The sequence below is a fragment of the Lissotriton vulgaris genome, chromosome 2_1 (assembly GCF_964263255.1).
Source record: "Lissotriton vulgaris chromosome 2_1, aLisVul1.2, whole genome shotgun sequence".
NCBI classification, from domain to species: domain Eukaryota; kingdom Metazoa; phylum Chordata; class Amphibia; order Caudata; family Salamandridae; genus Lissotriton; species Lissotriton vulgaris.
In genome coordinates, this window is record NC_141687.1 from 2,041,933,598 (window position 1) to 2,041,960,206 (window position 26,609).

Here is a 26,609-nt window from a genome sequence, read left to right on the forward strand (position 1 = left end):
TCTCTGCTCTAACTGAGCCAATAATATTGTCAATATGTTACTGTTAAAAAATGTCTAATAGTTATGACTTGAGAAGGTCACCGAGCACATTCACTTCACGTTGGTCACTCCATTTTTCACCACTTTAAGAAGGACGCCTAATCACTACCCCTCCGTACCCTCATCACCGTTTTTAACCTTGTTCACTAAGGACGGTTTTCATGATACTCCAACTAATGATTTCCACCCGTGTAGAACTATTGTTCATTGATTTTTACCAGTAATATGTTCAGCCCTTAGAACAATGACCACTCTAAGATGGCCGCCAAATCCACAGAACCGCCTAGGCACAGTCTCTTCTTTTAATTTCACACATCGCCGATTTTAACAGTGTCCATTATGGGCGCCTTTTCTGATAATAAAGATTGTCAGTTCCAAATATTGTTGTCCATCCACGTAGAACTAGTGTACATTGAGTGTATACAGGAACTCTGTTCAGCCCTCCCTGTACAAATGACCACTTTAAGATGGCCGCCAAATCCACAGTACCGCTCAGGAACAGTCCTTTCACTGTTTCAAGTCCATCCCCTTTTCTATAATTACGCATTCCCGCCAGCATGCACGAAGCGATCCCCGCTAGAACCCAGCTGTCCGGCTATCAGGCAATGTCAAAACTGTAAGTAACGCTTGAGCCTCGCGCTATCCCTAACCCTCCAGCGAAGAAGGTAATCCCCTAACTTTTGCATTACCTCTGCTCCCATAGATAACCCTATTATGGAATTCTGAACCGCCGAGAACGCGAGCACGACTCCGTTTTTTAAAGTAAGTTTCTCGCAGAATCACGCCCACTTCTGACCTGGTCCATGTAACTTAGGCTAATCCTCCAGCGATGAAGGTAACTCGCTAACCCTTTCATTACCTCTGCTCTCATAGATAACCCTATCATGGATCTTTGAACCGCCGAGGACGCGAGCGCGATTCCATTACTTATAGTAAGTTCCTGGCAGAATCACGGCCATTTCTGACCTGGTCCACTCAATCTAGGCTAAATATAGCACTTTCTCCCCACAGTTACAAACGGTGATGCGCTGTGATTATTCCTTCACACTCATGGGCATTGTAATACCTCTGCTCCCCCTGAGAAACTAACCATGGCTTTCTGAACCACTGAGAACGCAAGCATGGCTACATTACCTTAAGTAAGTTTCGCGATGTCTTATGATGTTCCCATTCTTGTCCACATTCCACAGGCTAATTGTATTTTTCTCTTCATAGCTCCCAATGGTTAAGGCGTTGTGATTAATTCTCCACACGCTTGGACAGTCTGATAAATAACACAATCCCCCAAGAATGCTATTATGCATAGTTAAGGTAATTCTGGACCACACTATGCCCGTTTTCGATTTTAATCACAAGCACTTTCACTGCGCCGTTCCGCATGAAATAAGAACACTCACCTCGAATCGCCGCTGCTGCAGTTTATTACTGCACTAAGCATGCATATAGCCAAACGCCCCGCAGAACATCTGGCTCCACCTTGGCACGTTTCATTAGGTAGCTGGTTAATTAAACACATGGCGCAAGTGCAAAAATCCCCCCTTTTGCGACATGACCATCAATCGATGTCTATTAAGATAGACCGTAAGCATGTTTTCACTGAACTGCTTTGTATATCATATGTCTTGCAACTGCATGTGCATAACCAAATCCTCTTCACAACGAAGTCCTACCGGAATTAGTCTCTAATTCGTCACAGAGTGGTCACAAGCATGTGTCAACATGTCACACAATCTGTGTAAAGGATTTCACCACTTCACCACAGCACCAAGTACTTAGCTGACAGCTTAAGTATTATGTAATTTTACCTAGTCAAGTTCTAATAATTATTTTTCTACTTTTTTGTTTTTGTTTCTCCCCAAATTTCTTATGTATTGTTTAAATGTTGTTGTAACATTATGTAAATTGCCATAGGGGTATTGAACTTGTAAAACCTCTCAAGACAAACTTGACACACAAGCTTTTGTCCTGATGATGATGCATGTATCTGGTAATTGCATCGAAACGTCGTCGACCTTATTGCACCATATGTTTTATTTCAATTCACATATTGCGTTAAACAATGGGTTGCTATGGTTTAATTCCAGTCTTTAAAATGGATTATTAGTACAGACCGCCTTTGTGCGCTTTTACGTAATTGGTTTGTCATATGTCTTGTCTTGTCCTTTGTGGGTCACAGGTTGTGCCCACTTTTGTATAAATGCTATACTGACACATTTAACCTTATATCTGAAAATAAAAAAACTCTGTCCGGCTGGACAGTAGTCATATATACTATTTAGTATATGTCTATCATTTAGTTGATCTCTGAATACTGGGGTCCTCTGTTCCGTAAAATATACTACTGCCCAAGGACCCTAGTGGCATTCCTTTTGGGTTTCCCTTGTTTTTTGAAAATATCCTACATAGCGGAGACCACATATACAATTCAAAACATACACTGCATAGTCTGTTTTTCAGTTAAAATTGCCTTTGATCTCAATCAACTCATCAGAAAATGTGTTTTTGTAGGATTTAGTATTCGCACCAAACTTGCACGCTCTGCAACTACTACATTTGAAAAAGCCCTTCTTTGTGGATAACCATATATCCTTATTTAAAAGTTCTGGACTATTCTTTACCAGATCTGATCTCATAGAGTATGCTTTTCGGTAAGTGATATTGGGTTTTACCGGCAAGACTCCCTTAAGAACCCCATCAGTTAAAACAATGGGCCACTTAGCATTAATAATTTTTCTTATGGCATGTGATTGCTTACTGTACGTGGTAATGAACCTGCACTGAGAATTGCCATTGCAGCTGACCGAATCTGTACATGTAGCTGAGGTTAGCTCCATTCCACTACTCTGGGTGGTAGCTACTGGTTATAGTAAATCACGCCTATCCTGTTGATTGACTTTTTGTAAAGCCAATTTAACCTTGCGTGCCCCATATCCTCGCGCTAACAGTCTAGCTTTGGCAATTTTCTGCGATTCTTTCCATGCCTTATCCGTACTGCATGCCCTTCGGATTCTCAAAAGTTCTCCATATGGGAGACTTTCTATGGTGTGTCGTGGATGAAAACTGGATGCATGCAAAAGCGTATTGCCAGCTGTGGGTTTTTGGTATAGACTAGTTTCAATAACCCCATTGTGAATTGAAACCTCGATATCTAGAAAGTTGGTACGTGTGTTATTTATGTTGCTAGTAAAGGCTAAATTAAGATCATTGCTGTTGATACATTGTACGAAATCATTCGCCTGATATATATCGCCTTTCCACACAATAAAGACATCGTCTATATACCTCCACATATAGGCAATGTGCGCATCAAACACTGCCCTGTGGTGCCTTCTGATGACATGCTCCTCCCACCAGCCTACATGAAAACATGCATAGCTGGGGGAGAAGCATGCCCCCATAGCCACACCTCTCTTTTGTCTGTATAGTTTGGCATCAAACAAAAATACATTGTTCATCAAGCATTTACGGATCATTTCTATAATCATTTTGTTATGTTGGTACATTCCTATCTCTCTCTGATCGAGATAGTATTTGACTGCTCTCAATCCGTCCTCATGCCTGATGCATGTATATAACGCTGTTATGTCCAGTGTCAAGAACACCATATCATTAGTCCATTGCACAGTGTTTAATTTGTTCAAAAAGTCTCTAGAATCTTGTAAATATGTTGGTAAGGCTGTAACAAATTCTTGCAGATAGTAATCAACATACTTAGAGGTGCTTTCAAAACAACTGTTAATAGCAGAGATGATGGGTCTACCTTGCAGTGGGTTCAGTCCTTTATGAATCTTGGGGATAAGGTAAAACTGTGTATTCTTTATACAAAAATTTGTATTCTTCCTTGGTAATTAAACCTTCCCTCAGCCACTTAGATAAATCATTTTTATAGTCATTGTTGATTTTACGTACTGAAATTCCATCACTGCGTTCTTAACACTCTGCATCTTCTAATTGTCTGAAAGCTTCTGCCCTGTAGAGATCTTTGTCCCACAGGACAATATTGCACCCCCTTATCTGCATTGTTGATAACAACCTTTTTATTGTCTTTCAGCTTTTTCATAAGTTGGAAATATTCTTTAGTCTTGCCATTGTTTTTAGGTCTTGATCTGCAAACGTTTCTATATAAAGTTTTAAGTTAGTCAGTAATCCTTTCCTGAAAGATATCTAGGGCGTCTCTCGGCATAATAGGCACAAAAGTGGATGATGGCTTAAACGGACTATACCCTGGTAGGGAAATAGTTATCCCTTCGTTTTGTGCGACCATTTGTGAACCCAGAGTTTCAGTACCATCGTCCATCAATGTATGCAGTGTTACTAACATTGGAATCGTTCCTGCTGACAAGCCTGTCAGTACTCTGGATGTCGAGGTATTGTCTTTATTTGTAGTACTGCCCTGATTTTTTATCATGAAGAACTTTCGCAGTTTTAGTTTACGTATAAATTTGTAAACGTCCACCCGTGTACGAACAAAACCAAAATTACTTTCTGGGCAGAAACTAAGGCCTAACGTTAACAATTGTTGTTCAGCAGAGTTAAGTTCAATGTCAGTAGGATTCACAATGGTTTTGTTGACATTACCTGTATTCACCTCCGCCAATTCTTATTCTGGCGTCCTCTGCCTGTTGTACTTTGACCATTTGTGCCTTTGTTTCCGCCGTCTGTTCCTGGCTTGCCTGGTTGTGGTTGCGTGCCTCTCGACCGAAGGGACTGCAGTCTTTGTTCCCTTATAAAATCCAATTCATCCGCATGTCATGGGCCCCAGTGATGCCAAAGAAGAACTAGACATCCCAGAAACACTTCCCGTATCTGAATCCTGGCCACTCGCTGTTAAACTGGTGTTGGACCCCAATTCTTGCCCGCTGATATTCGCAGATTGGTCCGTCTCATTTGTGCGTGTAGCCAATGGATTGGGTCGCATGAGAGCTCTATGTTTTTTAACTGAGTCATATTTACGTGCAAATGTGAACACTTGCCCCCTGCCATAGTCGTTCTTATCTCGGGCAAACTTCCAGACTTTCCTGGTTTTGATAGTGTCCTCTAGTTTGTTCTTTCTTTCCATGATATCTTTCAACAGTTTGTCCACTATACTCTTATTTTCAGGGGTAGTCAATGAATCGAGCTCTTCAGTTAACCTAGCGATTTCTTTTAGGTCAACCTCACGATCCACTTTGGCGTATTTGATTAATAGGCAGACAAGCCGCATTGAAGCGTCAAGATTACTTTCCGCCCATTCTTTTAGGAGTTTTGGATTGGGATTGTCGAAACTGGGCACAAGCATTATACGCAAGCCTCTCGGGACCCGACCAGCTTCTTGGTATTTTTCCAAAGATTTGATGTCCCACCACTTTGTCATCTCAATTCTGTGGTGTTTTTCCAGAATTTTTGCCAAACTTTTAACATCCCATGATGATGTTGATGTTGTTTCCGTGTGGAAGGATTAGTAACTGACGGTAAATTTGAAAACAAATCTTCCGCTGTTTTCTCCCGCAAAGCAAACGCTTCCTCCATTTCGCGGCAGCCTCAACCTGAGTTTCCCTTGTTTGTTTGTAAAACACGCTACTTGATAGCGGTTTACCGAGTCCCCTGCTGCCAATTACCACCTTTTCACCTGCTGCCAATACCGAAGTTTCTCGAGTCCCGACTATGTGCAGGCGTTTAACGCCGACCGGCACGAGTCAGCCGACTCACAGGTACGTTCTACGCCTGCTGCGGGCTCCTCCTTCGTTGGTGTAGCAGGGGGCTGATCCGTAATGACTCTCCTCGAGCCTCCCTCCTGTCGACTTGTTGAAACAATCAGCCTCATTCCGAAAAGGGGTCCGTTATGAGAGAAGCCAAAGCCTGCTCCTCTGGAATATACGCTGACGCTCCCACAGCGCACCGCACAAGCCAGCACTCTCCAGGAGAAGAACGGACACTGAATCCGGTAATGAATGCCGCAGAGATTTTTTATTTATTTCTTTTCAGTGTGTCAAGGGTGCCGCGATCTGACTCGTTTCTGTGATCCTGTCGCCTTGCTCACCAGATACAAGCGTTTTTTGTGAGTGCATAACATTTAAATTGTGAACCACCAATCAGAGCACTTTTTGTCATATAACACGTGACCATAAATCATAGCTGTTGATATAGAAGACAGACTTACTCATAGTCCGCTTCACTATGGTAATTGTAGCAATATAATTAATATCTGTATAAATACACTAACATTGCACATAAAATATATTGTGGGGGAAAACAAACAGTGCGATATTGTAATCTCATTGCTAAATTCATATTTAAAACAATAAATATTATGATTATTATTAAAAGCATAACAATACATATACATAACTATATATCGTGAGCAAGGTATTTGTAATACCGAAACGCGTAGATCGGAACATCTGCCTGTGGAATGTAACTGAAAAATAAAAAACTGCAAAAGAGAACCCGTGGAGTGCGACCCATTTGTTTCCTGTGAGGGAGCTGTGGAAAATATATCAGCAGCGTGGTTCAGCTGCAGGGCGCCGCACCCGTATCGAGCGCTGTCTGAGTGGCAAAAGGAACCAGCCATGGAGAATATATATATATATATATATATATATATATATATATATATATATATATATATATATATATATATATATATATTTCTTAAAATAATTAGTACATGTAAATATATTAGGTTGCTGGCAACTGACAGATTCTCCTTAGTCTGCAGTGACGTAGTCTTTTATTGTGCAAGTATTAATAATAGTAAATGGATTTCTTACTCTGACCTATTTTATGACACTACATTAATGATGCCACCAGCACATACAAGCTACTGTTTCCAGTCCATCATGTTCAAATGCACAGTATAAATTGCATGCTAAGTTCATGAACATCTATGCTTCTGTGGTCTCTGAGAACGATTTGAGTGCAGCTATTTCATCAAAGGTTTACATACACATTTTATATTTCAGTTTAACTTTCTTAATAACCCAGATGTTTAGTCTTATAAATAATATTTTCCTTTTAATGTCTGCTATAATCAGGTGACGGAACAAGCAGTTCTCAACACCGAAAAGGATTGGCATCAGCGACTGAACAATAAGGTGAAAGAAATAAATACACCAGTAGTGCTGGAGCACAAAAATGTTGAGATTCAGACAGAACCTAATGAGGCCACTGATCCATCATGCAAGGAAGTCATTGAAGAGCTGCAGCTTAAACTTCAGAATTCCTTGCACGAGAAGGAGAAAGCTGTTCGACAGGCTGTGCTTGATTTAGAGATTCAACACTGTGAGAATATTAGCAATCAGGTATTGAACATATCAATGCATCCTAGATTATTCTTTAAAAACAAAGCATGTTACCTTCAAATCCAAGAAAAACCCAGGTGATCCAGGAGTCTAAGGCATTATTAATGTGTTTGTTCAATATGTTTGTGATCCAGAATAGGACAGACAGTTACTATGGGCCAGCACTCCTTCATTGTGTACAACGGCAAGATTCCAACCCAGCTCACTTGCAGGCTTGCCATTGCCTCTTTAGACACAGGGCTGCCACAGGTTCAGATGAGGCTACGCCTCAGCACCTGAAACCCGGGCTTGCATGCAGAAACATTAGCCTGCTTGCTATTATTGAACCCACAAAGTCATAGAGGTTGGTCAAGGCTTCTTTAGCACCATATGTGGCGGGCTAGTAATTTGCTCAGTGATACTACGACTCTCTAGAAAAGTTCATGCCAATATAAATAAAGATTTAACTGAACAGGGCCCAAATTAAAATCTTTAAGTAGAAAAAAAGAGCAAAGTTGAGGGAAGCATCTTGAGATTTCTTACAGAAAGATTCTAAAGAATACTTCTCTAAAGTCCCATCTTTCTTGCTACAAAAGAAATCACCCTGTACTGACCCCAAACAGGTCTGCTGATGCCTGAACTGATTCCTTGCTTTCGTTATAAGGAGAAGGGGAAAATTGTATCTGATGCTCCTGAACCGCGGCCTACTTTTTTTCTAAAATAAAAATGCAGACCTCGCGCCCTTCTATTGTAAGTTCCACTAACAGAACAAAGCAAGGTATGTACTCAATAGCCTTTTCATTAAAACTGCACCTCCTATTCTGGATTCATATATGATACAGAGATGCAGCATCCTCTTAAAGCGCTGAGGTAAACATTTGATAAATTCATACCAAACTATTCCATTGAAATTCCGTGCTCTGTGCTCTCCAGAACCTCGTATTTTCCCCTTTTTAAAACTGGAAAATATCATAAATCACTTGAACAATAGGTTGTACACATTTACAAGAAACAGCACATTGAACAAGCTGTCTCAAATGTCAGTTTAACTAGGATCATCTATGTCCACTGCTCAGTCTACAGAAACAGTTATTCTATGGTGTTCTTCATAGACTTTCCCATTTTATGCATGTTATTGTATTTGCTCCTAAGTCTGGGTGTGGTGTAATGCATTACTCATTCCTGAAGGACTTTGTAACCATGCTTGCACCATAAGTGTGATGTGATAGAATGGTGCAGGGTGTTTATATTAGTATGTCCAGCCTCCCTTCATTCACATTATCTGATAAGACTTCTAGCAGCAGATTCCTTACCTTAGAATATTCCCCATGCATCCAACGGGATTTGGAAAATCGTAAGCAGTACCTTTGTGTAGGAAAGTGCTACTTTTTGCATGGTTAGCCGCCGCTTTGCGCCTGATAAACTGTAAGTGCACTGGGTCCCTGCTTGCCAGGTTCTCAATGCTAGATCTCTTTCCCAAGCACTCTACCACAAGTGGGACATTTCAGCTACCCCTGTATGTCCCTAGTAAATGGTACCCCTGGTACCTAGGGCATGGGTACTGAAGAGTGTCCTCTGGCCCTACAGCACTGGTTGTGCCACCCCAGGCACCCTTCACAAAGTTTATGCTAGCTGCAATTGCAGGCTGCATGTGTTGGTACAGATAAATCAGAAGAGTCGACATTGCGCACATCACTGTGTGCGATGCCACCCATACACTGCATAAGATGTAGGTAAGTCACCTCTACTGCAAGCCTTTAGCCCCAAGACAGGTATGCACTATATCCTATGTGAGGACATAGCAGCATGAGCAGATATGCCCCTTTAATGTCCTGTCTATTCCGAGATGTTGTAAGTGCACAGGGAAGCCATAAGAATTACATGGGCTAGATACTTGTCAAGACAGTGAAGCGATCTAGCTCCGTGATGGCTCCACTGAGTTCTAAGACGGTTGATACCAAACAAAATGTTTAGTAAATCTTCACTGATGCCATTGTGTAATATTTTATTTATTCTAGAGGGTTCCCTGACAACCTACTAAGCACTGGTGTGGTCCCTGACTTGTTTTCACCAGTCTGCCACCCTCAGACATGTTTCTGACCTCGTGATGAGGCAGTGCTGTCAGAGGACAGAGACAACGCCTGCTCTGGGTGAATTTGCTTCACACCTCCTCCAGTTAGTGGGGGGATGCTAAGCCCCCTTTCCCACTCCACTTTGGACAGGAGGACAGGCAGGAAAATTAAATAGATTAGGGGAAGGGTCCCCACTTAGCCTGCACCATCCCTATGGCGGGACAAGCGATGTGAACCCCTCTCCTAAAATCCCACCATCTTGGGATGGTGGAGAAACAACCCATCAGTGCTAGGGTAGTTTCTCTTCCCACAGGAAGTGGCCACTGGAGGGTGTAGACACCTTAAAGGTAGGTAGCCAGTTGGCTACTACCTGTCTCCCCTTATAACGCTCCTAAATTGAGTATTTAGGTGGCACCGGGAGGACAGGACAAAGAAGACCCACTGCACAAGAACTGAAGCCCTTCTGCTGAAGGAAAAGATACCATACACTGCCTGATGCCTCCAGGACTCGGCAGTTGCTGCCTGCTGTGTCGTCTTGAGCCTGAGAGGACTCCAAGAACCCCGGAGCACCGCCAGCCTTTAAGAAATCGCCAAGAAGCTCCCTTGGAATACAGGTATCACTCCCCTGCACTCCGCAGGCACCGATCCTGTGAAGTCCGGTTTGCCGACATGTTGTTCCCCGACAACGTTGATGCAGCACCGAAGAAGGAAAAGGTACAACTGCTCCTTAAGGTCAAATCTGTCACGAATCCAAGTCCTTTGCCGGGGTTCGGCCCCATTGAACCGTTCCTTGTGTTGCTGAGCCAATAGTCATTCCTGGATCGCATACAGAGCTGAGTTTGTGTTCACCCGACCCCATCGACCATCGGGGTCGGAGACGAAGCCTCCTTTCTTTGTCAGGTCTGTGGGGATTTTGACTGGGGTGGATCTGAGGCTCTTTGTGGCATCTCCCATCCCCATGAAGACTCTTTGGCCCAGTTGGATGAAGACAACTGGTATAAGGAGCTGGCTGTGACTAAACACCTCCCTAGACATTGGCATGCTCACGCCTGCTACTGTGGCTTCGACATAGAGTGGCATCATTTGCTATGGTGGTAGGAGGGGGACTGAGGTCCTCTACCTCCAGCTACCCTTGGTGAAAGTCAAGACCAGTGTCTTGATGAAGGTGCTTCAGCCAGGGATATCCCACACAGCACACCTACTGATCTTCAATGTAGCCCTCTCTGATGTCCTGCTCAGGACCTCAGTCGAGGCCTGCACAAGCACCCACACACAGGAAGATTGGATGACAGCACTGCCCCGTTCCTGGGGACCCAGCTTTCCTCGCTCAGCACCCCACCCCTGAGAGCCCAGCGGTGCAGGCCTCAACTTCCAAAGTGAATCCCTACTATTCCACCTGAAAGAGACTTCAAGAGGCTGGATACCGTGTGGTCTATGAACGCAGCATGCCTCTAGGGCCGATATAGCCACACTGTTTCAGACTGGGTTGGGCAAGTGCTGCCTGTAGTCTCTGAGGAGGCATGAACTATCCTGATCTAGGCTATCGCCGACGGCAGGGACATAGCAAAGTTCGCCATCAGATGTGGACTGAACAAAACAGACTAGCTAGGCAGTGGTACTCCTCCGCCATGGCTGACTGAGATCGACTGGCTTTTCGAGGGATGTCCTGGCTTCCCTTATAGATATGCCATCGATGGCACTCGCCTGTTGGGCGACAAAGCCAATTCTGCTCTTGAGCATTCCAAGAAGGGTAGGGTAAATGTCCGGTCGTTGGGACTCGACATGGTTCCCCACCAACCTCACACTTCCTTTTGCTCTTTCCATGGCTGTTGGAGGGTGTTGGAAAGTGCCCTTTTTGATATGGTCGCTCCCACTTTTTCCCCACTGGTACTGATGCTCTTGATTGGATGTGCATTGCGTTTCTGCTAAACAGGCCCCAGTGACAGTGCTCTTTCCCTAAAAACTGGAACATGCTCAATTTACCCCAGTTGGCAAGGGCATTGGGACCCTTGTAAGTTCCTGTTAAATGGTACCTATGCTACCCAGGGCATGGGTGTAGGAAGCTGCCTCCGTATATAGTATACCAAAGTAAGGTATAGTCTGCACAGAGTCCAGTGGATCCCCAGAGGCTTTACAGAGGTTAAAAGTAGATTATACTAATGCTCTCTCTTGTGGTAGTGTGGTCGAGCAGTTAGGCTTATCAGAGTGCTGTGTTAAGCACTTGTTGTACATTCTCAGGCAAGAAATGATTACACACACACTCAATGACTTAATCCAAGACCAATTATTTGTAAAAATATAACTTTTTGTATGTTTATTACTTAGAACCAACGAAACTTTGTTGCACAAATACGTTTTATGAAATCAGTTTTCAAGTATAAAAAGTGGACAATTGTAACAGTTCACTGTTAACATTAGGAGGAAAAACAATTTTGTAATTTCACAGGTAAGTACATGACTTACGAACCCAGTCTTTTGTTTTAGGACCAACACTGGGCAGGGGTCAGGTGAATGTAGCGACCGCACCACCAGTGGCATTGGGGCGGCCAGGTGCAGAGGTCAAATTCGGTCACTGGGGCCCAATGTTAGTCAGTGGAGACTAGGGGCATGCAAAGAGGTGCCGATTTGCAGGTAAGTGAAATCTGTGTTGGAGCTCAATCTCTGGCGTTTAGGACTAGGGGGGCCTGAGGCAGCACTAAACGCACTCTCTGTGGCACAGAGGCATCCAGGTGCAAAATGCCAATACATCATCGGGTGCCCAATGCAAAGCAATGGAGCCTGAAGATTTCGAACAACAGTTGGAGGCTCAGACCAGAAGGCTGGACGAATGTTAACGGTGGCTCTGGAAGTAAGTTGGAATGTTGATGTACACCTGGGCGCCGTCGGTCGGGCTCCCCAAGGCCTGGGGGCTGCGGGTATAGGTGTGTCCTTTGAGGTCGGATGATCCTTTGTGCAGGAGAGGTCACTGCGGGGTTGGGCTTGAGCTCAGGAACCTTCTTGGGACCGGTGGACCACTTAGACTCGGGACAGAGGCGTCGGGTGCAGAGGTATGTGTGGAGGCAGTGGAGCTCTCCTTGTTGGTTTGTTTGTAGACAGGGCCTCTGTCCTCTGGAGTTCTTGGTCTTTAGGCAAGCAAGGTAATCCTCCCAGGGTTGTGGAGGTCCCTGGGCCTGCAGGACGAGTCGCTTTTTGGAACAGGTTTTTTCGAGGGCTGCAGCCAGAACGGTTGGGCTGGGGCCAAGCCAGTTGTCTGGAGTCTTCACTGCTGACAACTTTGTTTTTAGGTCTTGCCTGAGCCAATGTGCTTGCGCATTGCTCCGGCGAGATTATAGTAAGGGGAAAAGAACAGTCTAGCAAAACGGCGGATTAGACACAGTTCATGTGATCTATGCGCGTGCACAGAGCAAGTCACGTCAAACACCCCCATTTGTCTGTGCCTCGCATCAGACTTCAAAGGCTGTCGCTCCCCCCTAATCAGACTTCAAAGGCTGCCGCTCCCCCACCCCCACATCAGACTTCAAAGGAATGTGCTCCGCGCGCGCACCTCCTCCCCCCCCTCCCCGCCACAGCAATGCTGAGAGCTTGTCTCCGCCTGCTCTCCCATGTGCTTGCATCTTCTTTCGTTGGCCCTGGGTGTTTTCCGTGTTCTCCCATTCAGTGCCTTCTCGACCTCGTACTTGATTGCTGTCCAAGCCCCAGCCGCGCTGCCTCTATCACTATACACTCTCCCTGTGTTTTCCTGTTTCCCCTATCTTTTTCTCCATCATTCTGTGCTTTGATAAACAGAAAGCGCTTTTTAGCACTCAACCCTTCGTGTTCTTAGCTTCAGTCTCAGTGCTGCTGCACCATATCACTCAGGGACACCACCACATCACTCAGGGGCACCACAACATAACTCAGGGACACCACCACATCACTTAGGGGCACCACCACATCACTCAGGGGTACCACTCATGGGCACCACCACAGGACTCAGGGACACCACCACATCACTCGGGGACACCACCACATCACTCGGGGACACCACCACATCACTCGGGGACACCACCACATCACTCGGGGACACCACCACATCACTCGGGGACACCACCACATCACTCGGGGACACCACCACATCACTCGGGGACACCACCACATCACTCGGGGACACCACCACATCACTTGGGGACACCACCACATCACTCGGGGACACCACCACATCACTCGGGGACACCACCACATCACTCGGGGACACCACCACATCACTCGGGGACACCACCACATCACTCGGGGACACCACCACATCACTCGGGGACACCACCACATCACTCGGGGACACCACCACATCACTCAGGGACACTACCACATCACTCGGGGACACCACCACATCACTCGGGGACACCACCACATCATTCAGGGGCACCACCACATCACTCAGGAACAACACCACATCACTCAGGGATACCACCACATCACTCAGCCCAACCACATCATCACTCAGCACCACAACAGCACTGTCCTTGCTTGCTACCAATAAGCATTGCCATAGCCAATAGGACTCGCATTAGGAAAGTGTAAGCTATTGGCCTTGTGAATAACAATGCTATTAATTTATATATTTTCAAAGCCACCACATATTAATAGAATTTGTCATTTACAATACCAATAGCTCACACTTTCCTAATGCGAGACCTATTGCATTGCAAATGCTTGTTTTTCTTCTTCTTTCGGTCACAAGGAATCTGAGGTTCAGGGTCCACCCCCAGATATGCAATTTAGGGGTGTTACAGGTAGTAGCCAATGGGCTACTTAACTTTAGGGTGACTACACCCTTTGTATGTCCACTCCTTTTGGCGAGGGGGCATAATCCTAATCCTAGTGGCTAAAATCCTCACGACCAGTATGGAGGATTTTCTAAGGAGAAGGCCACTTCAGCTCAGGACACCTTACATGTCGTCCTGGCTCAGAGGGGACACACCTCTCCTACTTATTTTCCCAACTACCTTGCCGCCAAAAGAGGGGCTTGATCGGGGGGGGGGCATCTCCACTAGCTGGATAGGCCCTGGCTAGCCTACCAAAGGGAAGGAAACCTTTGAGGCTCACCGCCCTTGAATGCTGTTCCTGTTTAGGGGTAGGTGTGAAGCACCTCCACCCAGAGCATGCTTTATTTCTGGATCACAAGGCTCTCACCTCAGGGGTTCAGAAACCTGTCTGGAAGTGGCAGGCTGGTGCATACCAGTCAGCTACACACTAGCGGTTGAGTAGAGTTTCAGGGAGCACCTCTGAGGTGCCCTCTGAGTGCATTGATTAATTAATCCAACCATGGCATCAGTATGGGCTCATTAATCTGAGATCTTTAGTACCAAACGTCTTGGGATTTGGTGAAATCATCATGGAGCTGTGGAACTTGTAGTGACAAGTTCCCAGCCCATGCACTCAGTATGTCTTCTCCATGTACTTATGTCTAAGACAGGTCTTAGACACTATAGGGGCATATCTGCTCATGCAGTTATGCTCTCACCAGAGGTATAGTTCTTCCTGCCTCAGGGCTGTATGGCCTGCTGTAGGGGTGACTTACCTATGCGTCTGGCAGTGCCGGCAGATCTGGTACCCAGGGATGTGTGCCAGGTCTACTCTCCACTTTTAGTTGCGCCACAACATGCAGGCTGCAGTTTCAGTGTGCATGTGTTTGGGGAGGGGTCTCTTTGGGTAGCATAATACATGCTGCAACCTTTAAAGACCCTCTCTGGTCACAATGCCCTGGGTACCACTGGTACTTTTTACAAGGGACCTACATGTAGTCCAGTGGTGTGCCAATTGTGGACACAAAGGTACAGTTTTGGGAAAGAGCACAGGTACTAGGAACCTGATTAGCAAGAACCCATTGCACATTCAGTCAAAGTTGCATTCAGTGTCAGGCAAAAAGTGGGGGGTAACCATGTCAAAAGGAGCACTTCCTACAATGGGTACTAAAAAGTTCCTATGAGCTGCAGCATATATGGTGCCACCCAAAGGGACCCACACCAAAACTGCATGCAAACTTCCATTGCAGGATGAGTGAAAGGGGCGCAAGTCCTTATGAAAACATAACATTGCACACTCCTAGTGTGCAATGCCCAGGTACACTGTATGTCTTATATGTAAGTCACTCCTACAGCAGGCCTTAGCGCTCTAAGGCAGGCTGCAGTATATTACATGCGAGGGCATTTCTGCAGAAGCAGATATCTCAGTGATGTCTAGTTCCATTGCTAAGGCATTTGTGATCAGGAAGCCATCTTGAGTATATATACTGGGCACTGGCCTTTAAGAGTTACCCAGCTACATGATGGCTAAACTAATGGTGTTTGGTATTAAACACATTGTCTCAATGGACCTATACTGGTGCCAGTATCATATTTATTGGGACATGCACCCAGAGGGCACCTTGGAGGTGCCCCCTGAAAACCTAATTGTCCTCTAGTGTGTTGGCTGACTGGTACCACCCAGTCAGCCAACGCAGACAAGTTTCTGACCCCCAGCAGGTGAGAGCCCGCTCTCTGAGGCCAGATGCAATGCCAGCTCCAGATGAAGGTGGTGATCCTCCAGCAGGATGTCAAGTGATTTAACATGTCCAGGCCAGAGGCTTCAAAGCCTCTGCCTCTTTTAATATGTGACTATGACTTCCCCCTAGACCTGGGGAACGCCACCCACTGCCCGAGGCTTATTTGGAACCAGAGCTGGCGGCAAATCAGATAAACAGTAGTCATGTTGCACTCTCAGACTAGGCACACCCCTAATGTCGGCCACCTGAAGTGGACAGCAAAGAAAGGATGTCACCATTTTTTAATTTGGTGAAATTAAGAACGTTGGGTCAGGTTTATGCCCACTCTCCACAGGAAGTGGTCATATGGGGGTGTAGTCACCCCAGGAATTAGTAGTCCAAAGGCTATTACCCGTTGGGAAAAACACCTCTGCACCCAAGTCCCACAGCCGGAGTTCTCGTAAACCGACAGCGTCTCTTTGCCCCAGAAACCCTCAAGAGCCGAGTCCACCTTGGGGTCCCCATGTCCTCACTTACAGCCTTTCCTTTACAGGTACCCTTCCTTTGACTTTAACACATAGTGCTCATGGCTACCCATGCGACCAGCAACTGTGCACCAGGATTCACCAGTGCAGGTAAATCCGAACTGCTGGTGGTTTCTTGGAGCTTGACCTCTAAGAACGTTAAGTCCCAAAAGGCACCCTCCAGAAACGCTTGCAACTATATGTGTACATTGTAGGTTTCTCCCATAGGATAACATTACTACATTCGAGGCTCATATATCACAAACACTATTTTGCTATATCTTTACATAGTCTCAAAATCCTATCTCTGAAAGTACTTACCTGATTCCGATGTTGTTGGTGTCTAAAATTATTTTAAAATCTGTTCTGTTTTTCTACATTGGTCTTGTATTTATTTCTTGAGTGTATGTCTCATTTGTTGACTCTATGTGCACAACAAATGCTTACCACTACCCTCCGGTAAGCCTAAATTACTCAACCACACTACCACAAATAGAGAATTTGGGATTAATAATTTAAGCCCTGTAAACCAATAAGGGTCATCTGAACGTTATGTATGGTGTACACTTATATTGGCATTACCACATAAAAAGCGTCTTCCTACATATGGGCTACGAAAAGTGTTCTTCACAGCAAAGTCACCACGGCCAAGAGGCTTCTCAGCTTTTTTGTGGTTGTAGACGTGTCCCCAATACCATTGGGAGAACCAGGGCCACAAATCTGCCCTGGCCACCCCTCACAACCTCCACCCACCAACATGTGGCATCCACAACCTCTAATCCTTTTTAGGGTACTCAGGCACCCTGTTGAAGGCTGGATAAGGTAATGCCTGCTTCAATGGCAAACCATAGCAAAACACACAAGATGATGGATGGAATGTTGCACAATGGCAAAACATTCACCCCAGTCACAGATCTGGGTTTAATCCATTGTTATTTTGCTCACCAAGCCACCCCAGTTTAAACATGGCCATATGCAAATCAGTCTTGACCCTGTGCCTCATGGGAACAGTCCAGCCCAAACTGCCAAGCCAAGTCTTCCCTGGACAATGGCAAACGATAGCATCAGATAAATATGGGCTTCAAATTGTCTGCTGGTGTTATGCCATATCACTTCTAGAAAAACCCAACTCTCCTATCATCATGAACACCACCACCTTCTGTTCATCTTGCAGTCTGAATTCTGCAGCAACCACAGACGGAAACCATCCTCATTGCAGCAACTGACGACATCTGGACCTTCATGGACAAAGGGGAAACCGCAACACTCATACAACTCGACCCCTTTGCAGCCTACAATGCCATCTTCCATAGCACTGTCATCACAAGACTCCAGAGTACAAGGACCCGCCCAACGATGGCTGGCATCTTTTCTCTCTGACTGGACCCAGCCTTCTGCCTCACATGCCCAAACCCAAGAACCTCATCTGACAAGTTCTCAAGGATAAACGGTGAGCCCCACCCTCTTCAACATCTACATGGCACCTCTTGCACACATCATAAGATACCACGGAATCAGCATTGTCCCCTATGCAGACGACTAAGCTAATCATCTCCCTCACAGACAACAACCACACCACCAGGGCCACCTTCACCACCTACATGTCAAACGTAGCCAACTGAATGAAACCGAACTGACTAAACACTGATATAACAATAGTCCCGATCTTTGGGAATGGGAGCTCTTTATGGGACTCCTTCTAGTCCCCAACCGACCTGGGACACACACCCAAACCTACTGTCTATGCCTAAAACTTCAGCATAATTTTGAACAACAGAATCATGATGGTCAAACAGGTGAACGCCGTTGCCTTATTATTTTTCTTCATGCTCCGTATGTTCTGCAAGATATTCAAATGGCTCATCACTAATACCAGATGCACGGTCACCTAGGCCCTCATCACCAACAGACTAGATTTTGGCAGCACATTTTTCAACTCTTACAAAGACTCTGGATCTCCCAGAACGTCGCCGTCAAACTCATCCTCCGCATCCCATGCAATGCTCACGTCATGTGCTACACTGCAACACTGACGACTAATTTAGAAGAGCTGAAAATTTAAACCACTCACCTACACATAGAAAGCCCTCCACCATGCCAAACCTGCCTACCTCAACCACTGCCTTAACTTCCACCAAGCCACCATAACAACTGCACCAGTCACTCTCTACCTCCCACAGAGACTCTGCATCTGCAGAAACAAATCCGAGGTGTGAGGAAATAGGATGTATTAAGCGGTGGGTTTTCACACCCTCACATTGTAATACATTGTAATACACTTACCAACCCCTTAAGGACCCTTGGGTTTCCTCTGCCAGAGCTCAACCCTTGGGTAGCTGTGGCACTGAACAGCAAGGCTTAAAGGAATAAGTGTAAAGCATTTAAACAGCACCAAAATAATTGAAGAAGAAATCGATACAACACTCAAGAAATCTGACCCAATTTATCAAAATAGACTTTATTTTTATATGATTTTAGACACTAGAATGAAAAAAGATGCATGGGAGTGTTCCGGAGATATGGATTTTACTAGTAATAATAAATCAAAGTGTTTTCACTCAACTGCAAGCAAGCCTTGGCAAATTCAACAAATCTGACACTTTGAAATGTTTTCAAGAACAAAACCTGAGTAGGTGTTAATACGGTCAGTTAGAGGTACTTGGTGTGACCCAGTATGGCAGGGAGCTAGTCAAGGGGACCAACAACTCCTTAGAAACAGTTACCTTCTCGAAGGGATGAAGGATGCTGAAGCTGCTTAAAGGATGCTGTGGATACGATGTGGTCGACAGGAGTCTTTCTTAAGGGATTTCTCGGTGCACGAAGATGGTGAGGGTGTCCTGTTTGCAGGATCAAGTCCCAAGTCCTCTACAGTCTGGCTGAAGCCCATTTGCCACTGGACTACCAGTCGCCTGGTGTCGCTGTCACGGGCCAATCCATCCTGTATCGATAACTGGCCTTCTGAGGGTCCCAGCAGCTCTGCGACAGCACTCAGTGAACTCTGGTGCAACTCTGTGCATCGGGTCTAGGTCCTTGGTGCTACATGGTGCTGGTGGTAGCAACTTGAAGACTTAAGTTTACCCACTTGCACCAGACGGCTTCTCAGCTGTTGTGTCCCTGTGCTGCGAACAGGAGGCCAGTGGGCTGGCTCTTAGAGTACTCTTCGCTTGACTGGGCTCTGGAGACAGCTTACCCTTGAGCAGTGCACAGCAGGCACAGTCCCTGTCTTCGCTAGCCACCAGGTGCAGTCTTGGACGGTGCAGCCTCTCTTTACTGGTCCTTCGGTGCAGGAGGGCAGTCTTTCTTCGGTCCTTCTTCCAAGTCAGTTGAGACCTGACATCTGGGTGCTCGTAAAATGCCTCCAGGGCATGGTGCGGTTGGTAGGCAATGGGCTACCAGGTTCCTTCCCACCTGCTGACCACTTCCTGTGGAGTGTGGCATCTGGCTATCCCAGGATGCACCATTCTGCCCACATTCAAGTTGAAGAAACCCCTCTCTCGTGTACAGACCTCCCTAGACACCCCTGGGGTGTAGCGACCTCAGGCCTACACACCTGAGGGAAACGGGTTTGGAAACTGGTTTTCCGCTTTTTGCTCCCCCTGCCAACCTGCATGCCTAAGCAATGGGGCAGCCCTTCTCCCTAGTGTGACACATCTGCCCTACAAAGGTCACTTCTGCTTTGAAGCCTCCTGTTTGAGGCCAACATCTAAGTGGCTTCTTGCTGGAAGAAAGGTGTCACCTCCTTCCTGAGAGTTGCTGGCACGTCTCTCCAGGAGGTCATAATGCTGCCTCGTGGAACAGTCGAGGAAGGCACAGGAGTTTTAAACGCAACAAGGTGGCAGCTTGCAAAAGCTACACACTGCAACAAGTTACATTAATTTCGACTTGAGATACAAGTTGGGCTCAATGTAACAAGTTGTTTAATACCTTGGTGTGCTCATTGTGGTTAGTTAGGAGTTAGCGCAGCTGAGGGGTCAGTGTGTAATCTTGTCATTTCCAATTGGGTGACCAAGTTTTCCACAGTAAAAACACTGGTTTTGCGTGCTTACTAAACGAACACGTAAAACCCATATCCTGCCCATGTCATATGTTGCACCCTGCTCTAGGACTCAAAAGGCCAGCCAATGTGTTGACTTAAACAGATGTACAGGGGAAGGAATGGTTTTTCCATTGCTTTCAATGGCAAAGTCAGACAAGCAGTATAGGACTGCTCCACCAGTTTGCAGTGGCTGACTGGGTGACTCTTTAAACTTATGGGACCTCCAGGGCTGCACAGCCAGTGCTGCAAGCCCTGTGGTACCCCTCCAACTTGCATACGCTGGGTACCAGGGTACCATATACTAGGGACTTTCAAGTAAGTTTGCCATTTCCAATTGGGTGCTACCAATTTGACATACACTTTAGGGTCAGGGCACTGGCACTGAAGTCTGATTAGCAGGTTTCAGTACACTTTGAGTCGAAAAGTCAGTAGCATCAGTCGAACAATTTGAGGGTAATTATACAAAAATCGACATTTCCTTACAGGGAGTACACTCTTTATCCTACTTTTCCAGCAAATCCTAGAATGACCTTCCACATCACATCAGGATCTCCCCACCCCTACTTGACTTTCGCAAGAAACTAAAAGCCTGGCTGTTCAACTAGAAGCCAGATTGACCTGCTCATTTACTCCAGCGCCTGGATACCACTCAGGTGATAAGTGCACTTTACAAATCCACATAACATAACAGTAACCATGCCGGTCCTGCTACCAACCTCTGATCGGCTGACATAGGACCACATCTCGATTCTGCGTCAATTAGTGCAGGCTCTTTTGGCCAAGCGAGTCATCTAGTGGGTGGCGGCATCAGTAGTAGGTTGTGGTTACTATTCCTGTTAATTTCCGGTGTCAAAGAAGGGCAGATACGCAGGCCTATGTGCGTTGCCTACGGTTCACAGTGGGCCAGGAGCCTTTCCAGTTTGCTGTGTTCTTTTTTTGTTCTCACCAGTGCCTCTCGGGTGTTCACGAAGGTGATGGCGGTGGTTGCAGTACATCTGCTGAGGTCAGTAGTACCAGTTGTTCCCTTCGTAGACGACTACTTGCTGGTAGCTTTTACCCACCTCCAGACTACAGTGGACCTCCTGCATTTGCTGGGGTTCACTATCAACATGCCAAAGTCATACCTGACCTAAGTTCCTTGGTAGGCTATGCACCTGCAGGCACTAAGTAACATGAAAAGGATGTCCTCAATTATAAATTGAAATAGGACAAAAGTTCCAAAATATAGAAAAAATCCACCCACAGAACAGCTCAATTGAGTTCCATTATTTATTTTTCATTATAATATTTTGTCATTCTGTTTTTTTTTTGGGAAGAAGTAGAACATATATAAAACAGACCACATAAGTAAATTCATTTACAAAAAACATCACAGTGACCTAGTCTCATTTAAATAGCACATAAAATGTCATGAAACATACAAGGAGAGTACACAGCCCATAAATAACAATATTCAAAAATATATACAAAGAAAGATTCACACTATATAAATTCAGCAGCCAAGAAACATCACATAAAAAACGAACACTAAGTCCAAAAATACATTCAAAAACATCAGACATTACAAGCCACAAAAGAATAAAACAGTGAACAACTGTAACATACACAGAAGAAAAGCGCCGACGCGCGTTTCGGGAAATACCATAAACATTTATAAAAATTCCTTCATCAGGGCGCACATGTTATGTTTCATAAATCATTTGCGTAATGTCTGATGTTTTTGAATGTATTTTTTATGTGCCCACAATCCAGATGGTGTGAACACAAGCTATCAATTTTGTAGAGGCACTTCACCAGAGTGAGGACAACTACAAGTATTAGCAAAGCAAAGATCTGTAGGTTCCAGTCATTCAACGGTTGCACGTTTTCACATACACACAAGTGAAGTGCAGAGCTGGAGGAGCAGCCGCCTTTGACAGAGAGATCCAATCACAGGCCGTTACATATTTATTACCCTCTAGGGATGGGACAGCAGTACAGGTGGGCTGAGTTTCAAGATCCTGTAGAGTACTGTGAATGTGCTTAGAGAGCGACTGTTTGTAAAATCATTAAGATAACGTCCCTCTCCAAGCACTTCTATTTTTTTGTTTTACATTTTTTTTATTACATAAACAACACATTTGCAGTCAGGTCTTCTCACAGTGGACAGTCACTACTCATCCCGAGAGCACCCATGACAATAATCAGACAACCAGCTTGTTAAACACAACAAGATCCTCCGTGACATTTTCTCTGGTCTGTGGCGGTGCACAGATCTCCCCTATAAGTGCTCCACAGACTCCAGACATGTGTCCACTTGTTCGGGCATCCCCTGGCTTCGTAGAGGGATTTCTCAGTCACCATGCACCATTCCATATTGTTGGACCAATCCACAATTGTGTGCGCATTTGGAGCCCTTCAAAGACGGGCGATGTTCCTTTTTGCAATCATGAACCCAAGCGTCACCCAGAGTCGCTCCCTAGAGGTCAGGTCAGTCGGGTCCTAAATATTTAACATCGCTAACTTTATTTTGCAATGAATCTCCTGTCCTAGTGCCTCCTCCATACGGCCCACCACCCTTTCCCAATACCCCTGGATCACCGCACATTCCCAGATAGTATGAATAAAAGTGCCGTCTTGCCCACATTATCTCACAGCAACCATCCGGGATGTATCCCATGCGAACCAACAGAGGCCTGACAGATAGGATCTATGGAGCAGTTTAAGTTGAACCAGCCGTAGCCGGGAGGAGATGGCCACCTCGCGAGGAGAAGCCACCGCTGCCCGCCACTCCTCGTCGTCCAATCTAGACCTCAGGCTGATCAGAGGGACAGCCATATTGTTAATGATCTTCTTTAAATAAGGGAAAGGGCCTTTTTTTACAGGTCACCATCAAGTATTCTATCCTCAAGCGGGGAGGAGTCAGAGAGGACACTACCTCTAGGAAGAGCCGCAAGCAGAGCATGTTTAATTTGAAGATACCGAAAGTATTCAGCTTTGGCAAGTTCGTACTCCCGTTGCAGCCGGGAGAAGGGCACCACACCCCCAGACTTCCATAGGTCGCCAATCCTGGATATACCAATGGTGTCCCATTTGTCAAAACCTTAAGACCAGATCAGCCTGCCGAGCTGGTCACTATGCCATATTGGCAAAGCTTGCGTGAGTTTTCCTTCCCACCCCAAGCTTTTGTTGGCAGCCTTCCAAATTGCCTCTGCATGCCCTGTCGGGCCAGTAAGGACAGGCCGCAAGGGCCGCTCATAGAGCGCAGCATCAAAGCTGACCCCCAAGAGGAGCCATTGGTCGATCTGGTAGGCTGGGTTGTTATACGACCGATAGATGCATTGATTAATGGCTGCTAGATCGGCTGCCCAGTAATATTTCTTGACATCCCAGAGCCCTATCCGCACATCGAACCAGCCGAGCGCAAGTTTATGACTGGCGATACGTGGTGGTTTGCCCTCCCACAGGAGATCCCGAACAACGCCATTGCGGTCTCTGAAATAAGCTGTGGGGACCGAAAGTGGCGCATTTTGTAATGCGTATAAAAATCTAGGCAAGGACATCATTTTGAACAGGGCTACACGCCCCAAGAGCGTCAGTGGAACGACTTTCAATGGAGAACGTCCGCTTTGATGCGCGCCAGCAGCGGTAAAAGATTATTGTCGTAAGACTTGGAGAGGTCTTTCAAAACCCAGGTACCCAAATATTTGAAGCAGTCAGCCAATTCCACTAGCTGGCAGCCCTGGAGAAGCCAGGGCCGGTCGCCATGAAGGACATAGAGCACTGACTTAGACCAGTTTATGGTGTACCCTGAGAATCTGCCAAATACGCAGAATATGTCCAAGACGATGTTGAGGGAGGCCGCCAGGGAGGCCAGGTAAAGCAGGATGTTGTCTGCATATAAGGAGATGCGGTCCACCGAAGGCCTCGGACCACGGGGTCCTGACGGACCCATGTTGCCAAGGGCTCCAGGGCTAGCGCAAAGGTAAGCGGTGATAAAGGACAGCCCTGACGAGTGCCTCTTTCAAGAACGAAAATGGGGGACTTCCTGTTGTGGACAACCACTTGCGCTAGCGGATGGCAATAGAGAAGGCGCGCCCTCACCAAGCACTTTTATTGCACTTGCACATGTGTTCACTACTGACCCTCCGCAAAGCACATCGCCACTGCTGCTGCAGTAGAGATGGAGGGCATCTAGGAGCATAGCTCATTGTATGGAAGGCATTCATTGGCCACAAGAAGGCTTTGTTAATTTTGTTCTGGAGTGTCCAAGAGGGCCTTGAGCTGACCCAGCGATGGCCTTGGTGGTTCACCCACCTCTAACTGTGAATGTTAAGTTTAGACTCAGTCACAGTTTTGGCTGGCTAGTGTTCATCCGTATTTGAAGAGCTGGAGTGGGGCTGTTTTACCACATTAGTCAGCCAGTGCTTTTTAAACAAATCTGTGATCTTGTTAGCTCACACACTGAGTTTGCTCGAACAGCGAGGTGTTGTCTTGACTGCAGTGCACAGAGACCCTTCAATGCTGCAATGCTGCACACAGAGAAAAATAATTAAAGGGAACAATGCACTGGACTCCTTCTAAAATGCTCCCTTTCATTGTAGCTATTCTGGACAGGGTGCAGTTCTGCGCCTACCCTCCAGAGCAGAGTCCAGGAAATTCAGGACTGCAATCCAAATGTTATGACCTCAGTCCTGGATTTTGGTGAGACTGACTTTGAGACTGCTGTATCTGTTGGCCTCCTGCACCCTGCTGGTGAAGCATGCTCAATGGCATATGCTAGCTTTGCAGTTGGCAAGGGGAATCTCTCTGATATGGTCCAGATTTCGAAGGAGACTGCAAAAGATCTACAGTGGCGGCTTAAAGACCGCGAATGGGTCAGCGGCAGACCCTTCTACCTTCCCGACCCATACTTGACAACGGTGCCCAATGCATCACTTCTGGGCTGTGGCGGCCATCTGGGAGAGGTGGAGATCAGGAGACTCTGGTCTCTGGTGCATACTCTGCTCCACATCAATCTTCTACTTCAGAGGGCGCTTAGCTTGACATTAAAACCTTTCCTGCCCTCCATCAAAGGGAAGCATGTCCTGGTGTTTATGGACAACACTACTGCCAAGTACTACGGCAACAAGCAGGGGATTGTTGATTCTGTGCCAGGAGGCAATGTGTTTCTAGACATGGCAGGAACATCCAGAGATTTTCCTGGTCGTGCAGCACCTGCTGGGATCTCTAAACACCAGGGGCTAGATGTAGGTAATTTAAATTTACTGATTCGAAAATACAGAATTTTACCGATTCAGTATTTTCGAATCTGTAAATGCTATGTGGGTAATTAATCGGTAAAAAATACTGAATCGTTAAGATTCGGTATTTACCGAATCGGTAATTACGATTCGGTATTTGCCATTCATTCCTATGGGCCTGAGGCCCATAGGAATGAATGTCAATTACCGAATCGGTAAATACCGATTCGGTAAAATTGGGAAAAAGTCAAGGGTGGAAGGGTGTCATTTTGACACCCTGTTGCACCCCTGATTAGTGCTTGTGTGCACATGTGGCACACATACATGCCTTAAGGGCATGTATGTCTGTCACATGGCACAGGTGTAAATGCACATATTTGCTTTTACATAGGAATTCGTTATTTACCACCAACTAATAGTTGGTGGTAAATAACGAATCCTTTAAGCCTAGAAGCACTGTTTGAAGTGCTTCCTAAATTTCATTTACCGATTCGGTAAATACCGAATCGGTAAATGATGATTCAGTAAATACCGATTTGGTAAATACATAGGAAAAGTCTATTACTGGTCGGTAACGGCCGATTTCGGGCGTTACCGACCAGTAATAGCCTTCCTACATCTTGCCCCAGGTTTGACAAACTCAGCCGTCAGTTCCTCACGGGCCACTAATGGCGCCTGCACCCTTAGTGACTCAAGGTGTCTTTCAGGACTGGGAAGAACATTGCCTAGATCTGAAAATGCACAATGTCAGCACTACTGCGTGCTGGAGTTTCCATAGAGGCTCTCACTCTGAGACGCCTTCCGTGTATGCCCGAGTACGGGAATCCTATACGCCTTCCCATCTCTCCATTCCTGAGTTCCGAAAAGGCTCAGAACTGACCGGGCCCAAGTCATCCTGGTGACTTTGCATTGGACAAAGAGAATATGGCATCCTGGGCATGAACATCTGTCCTCTGAT

The 26,609-nt window shown here is 45.9% G+C and overlaps 1 protein-coding gene across 1 annotated transcript in view; it reads left to right on the top strand.

The window, feature by feature from the left end:
* CEP152 (centrosomal protein 152) overlaps nucleotides 1-26,609 on the top strand; it is an 804,909-nt gene that overhangs the window by 439,202 nt on the left and 339,098 nt on the right. The window contains exon 19 of the mRNA XM_086958276.1: nucleotides 7,053-7,319. Coding sequence (XP_086814402.1) covers nucleotides 7,053-7,319 — 267 coding nt within the window. The remainder of the gene's footprint in view (nucleotides 1-7,052; nucleotides 7,320-26,609) is intronic.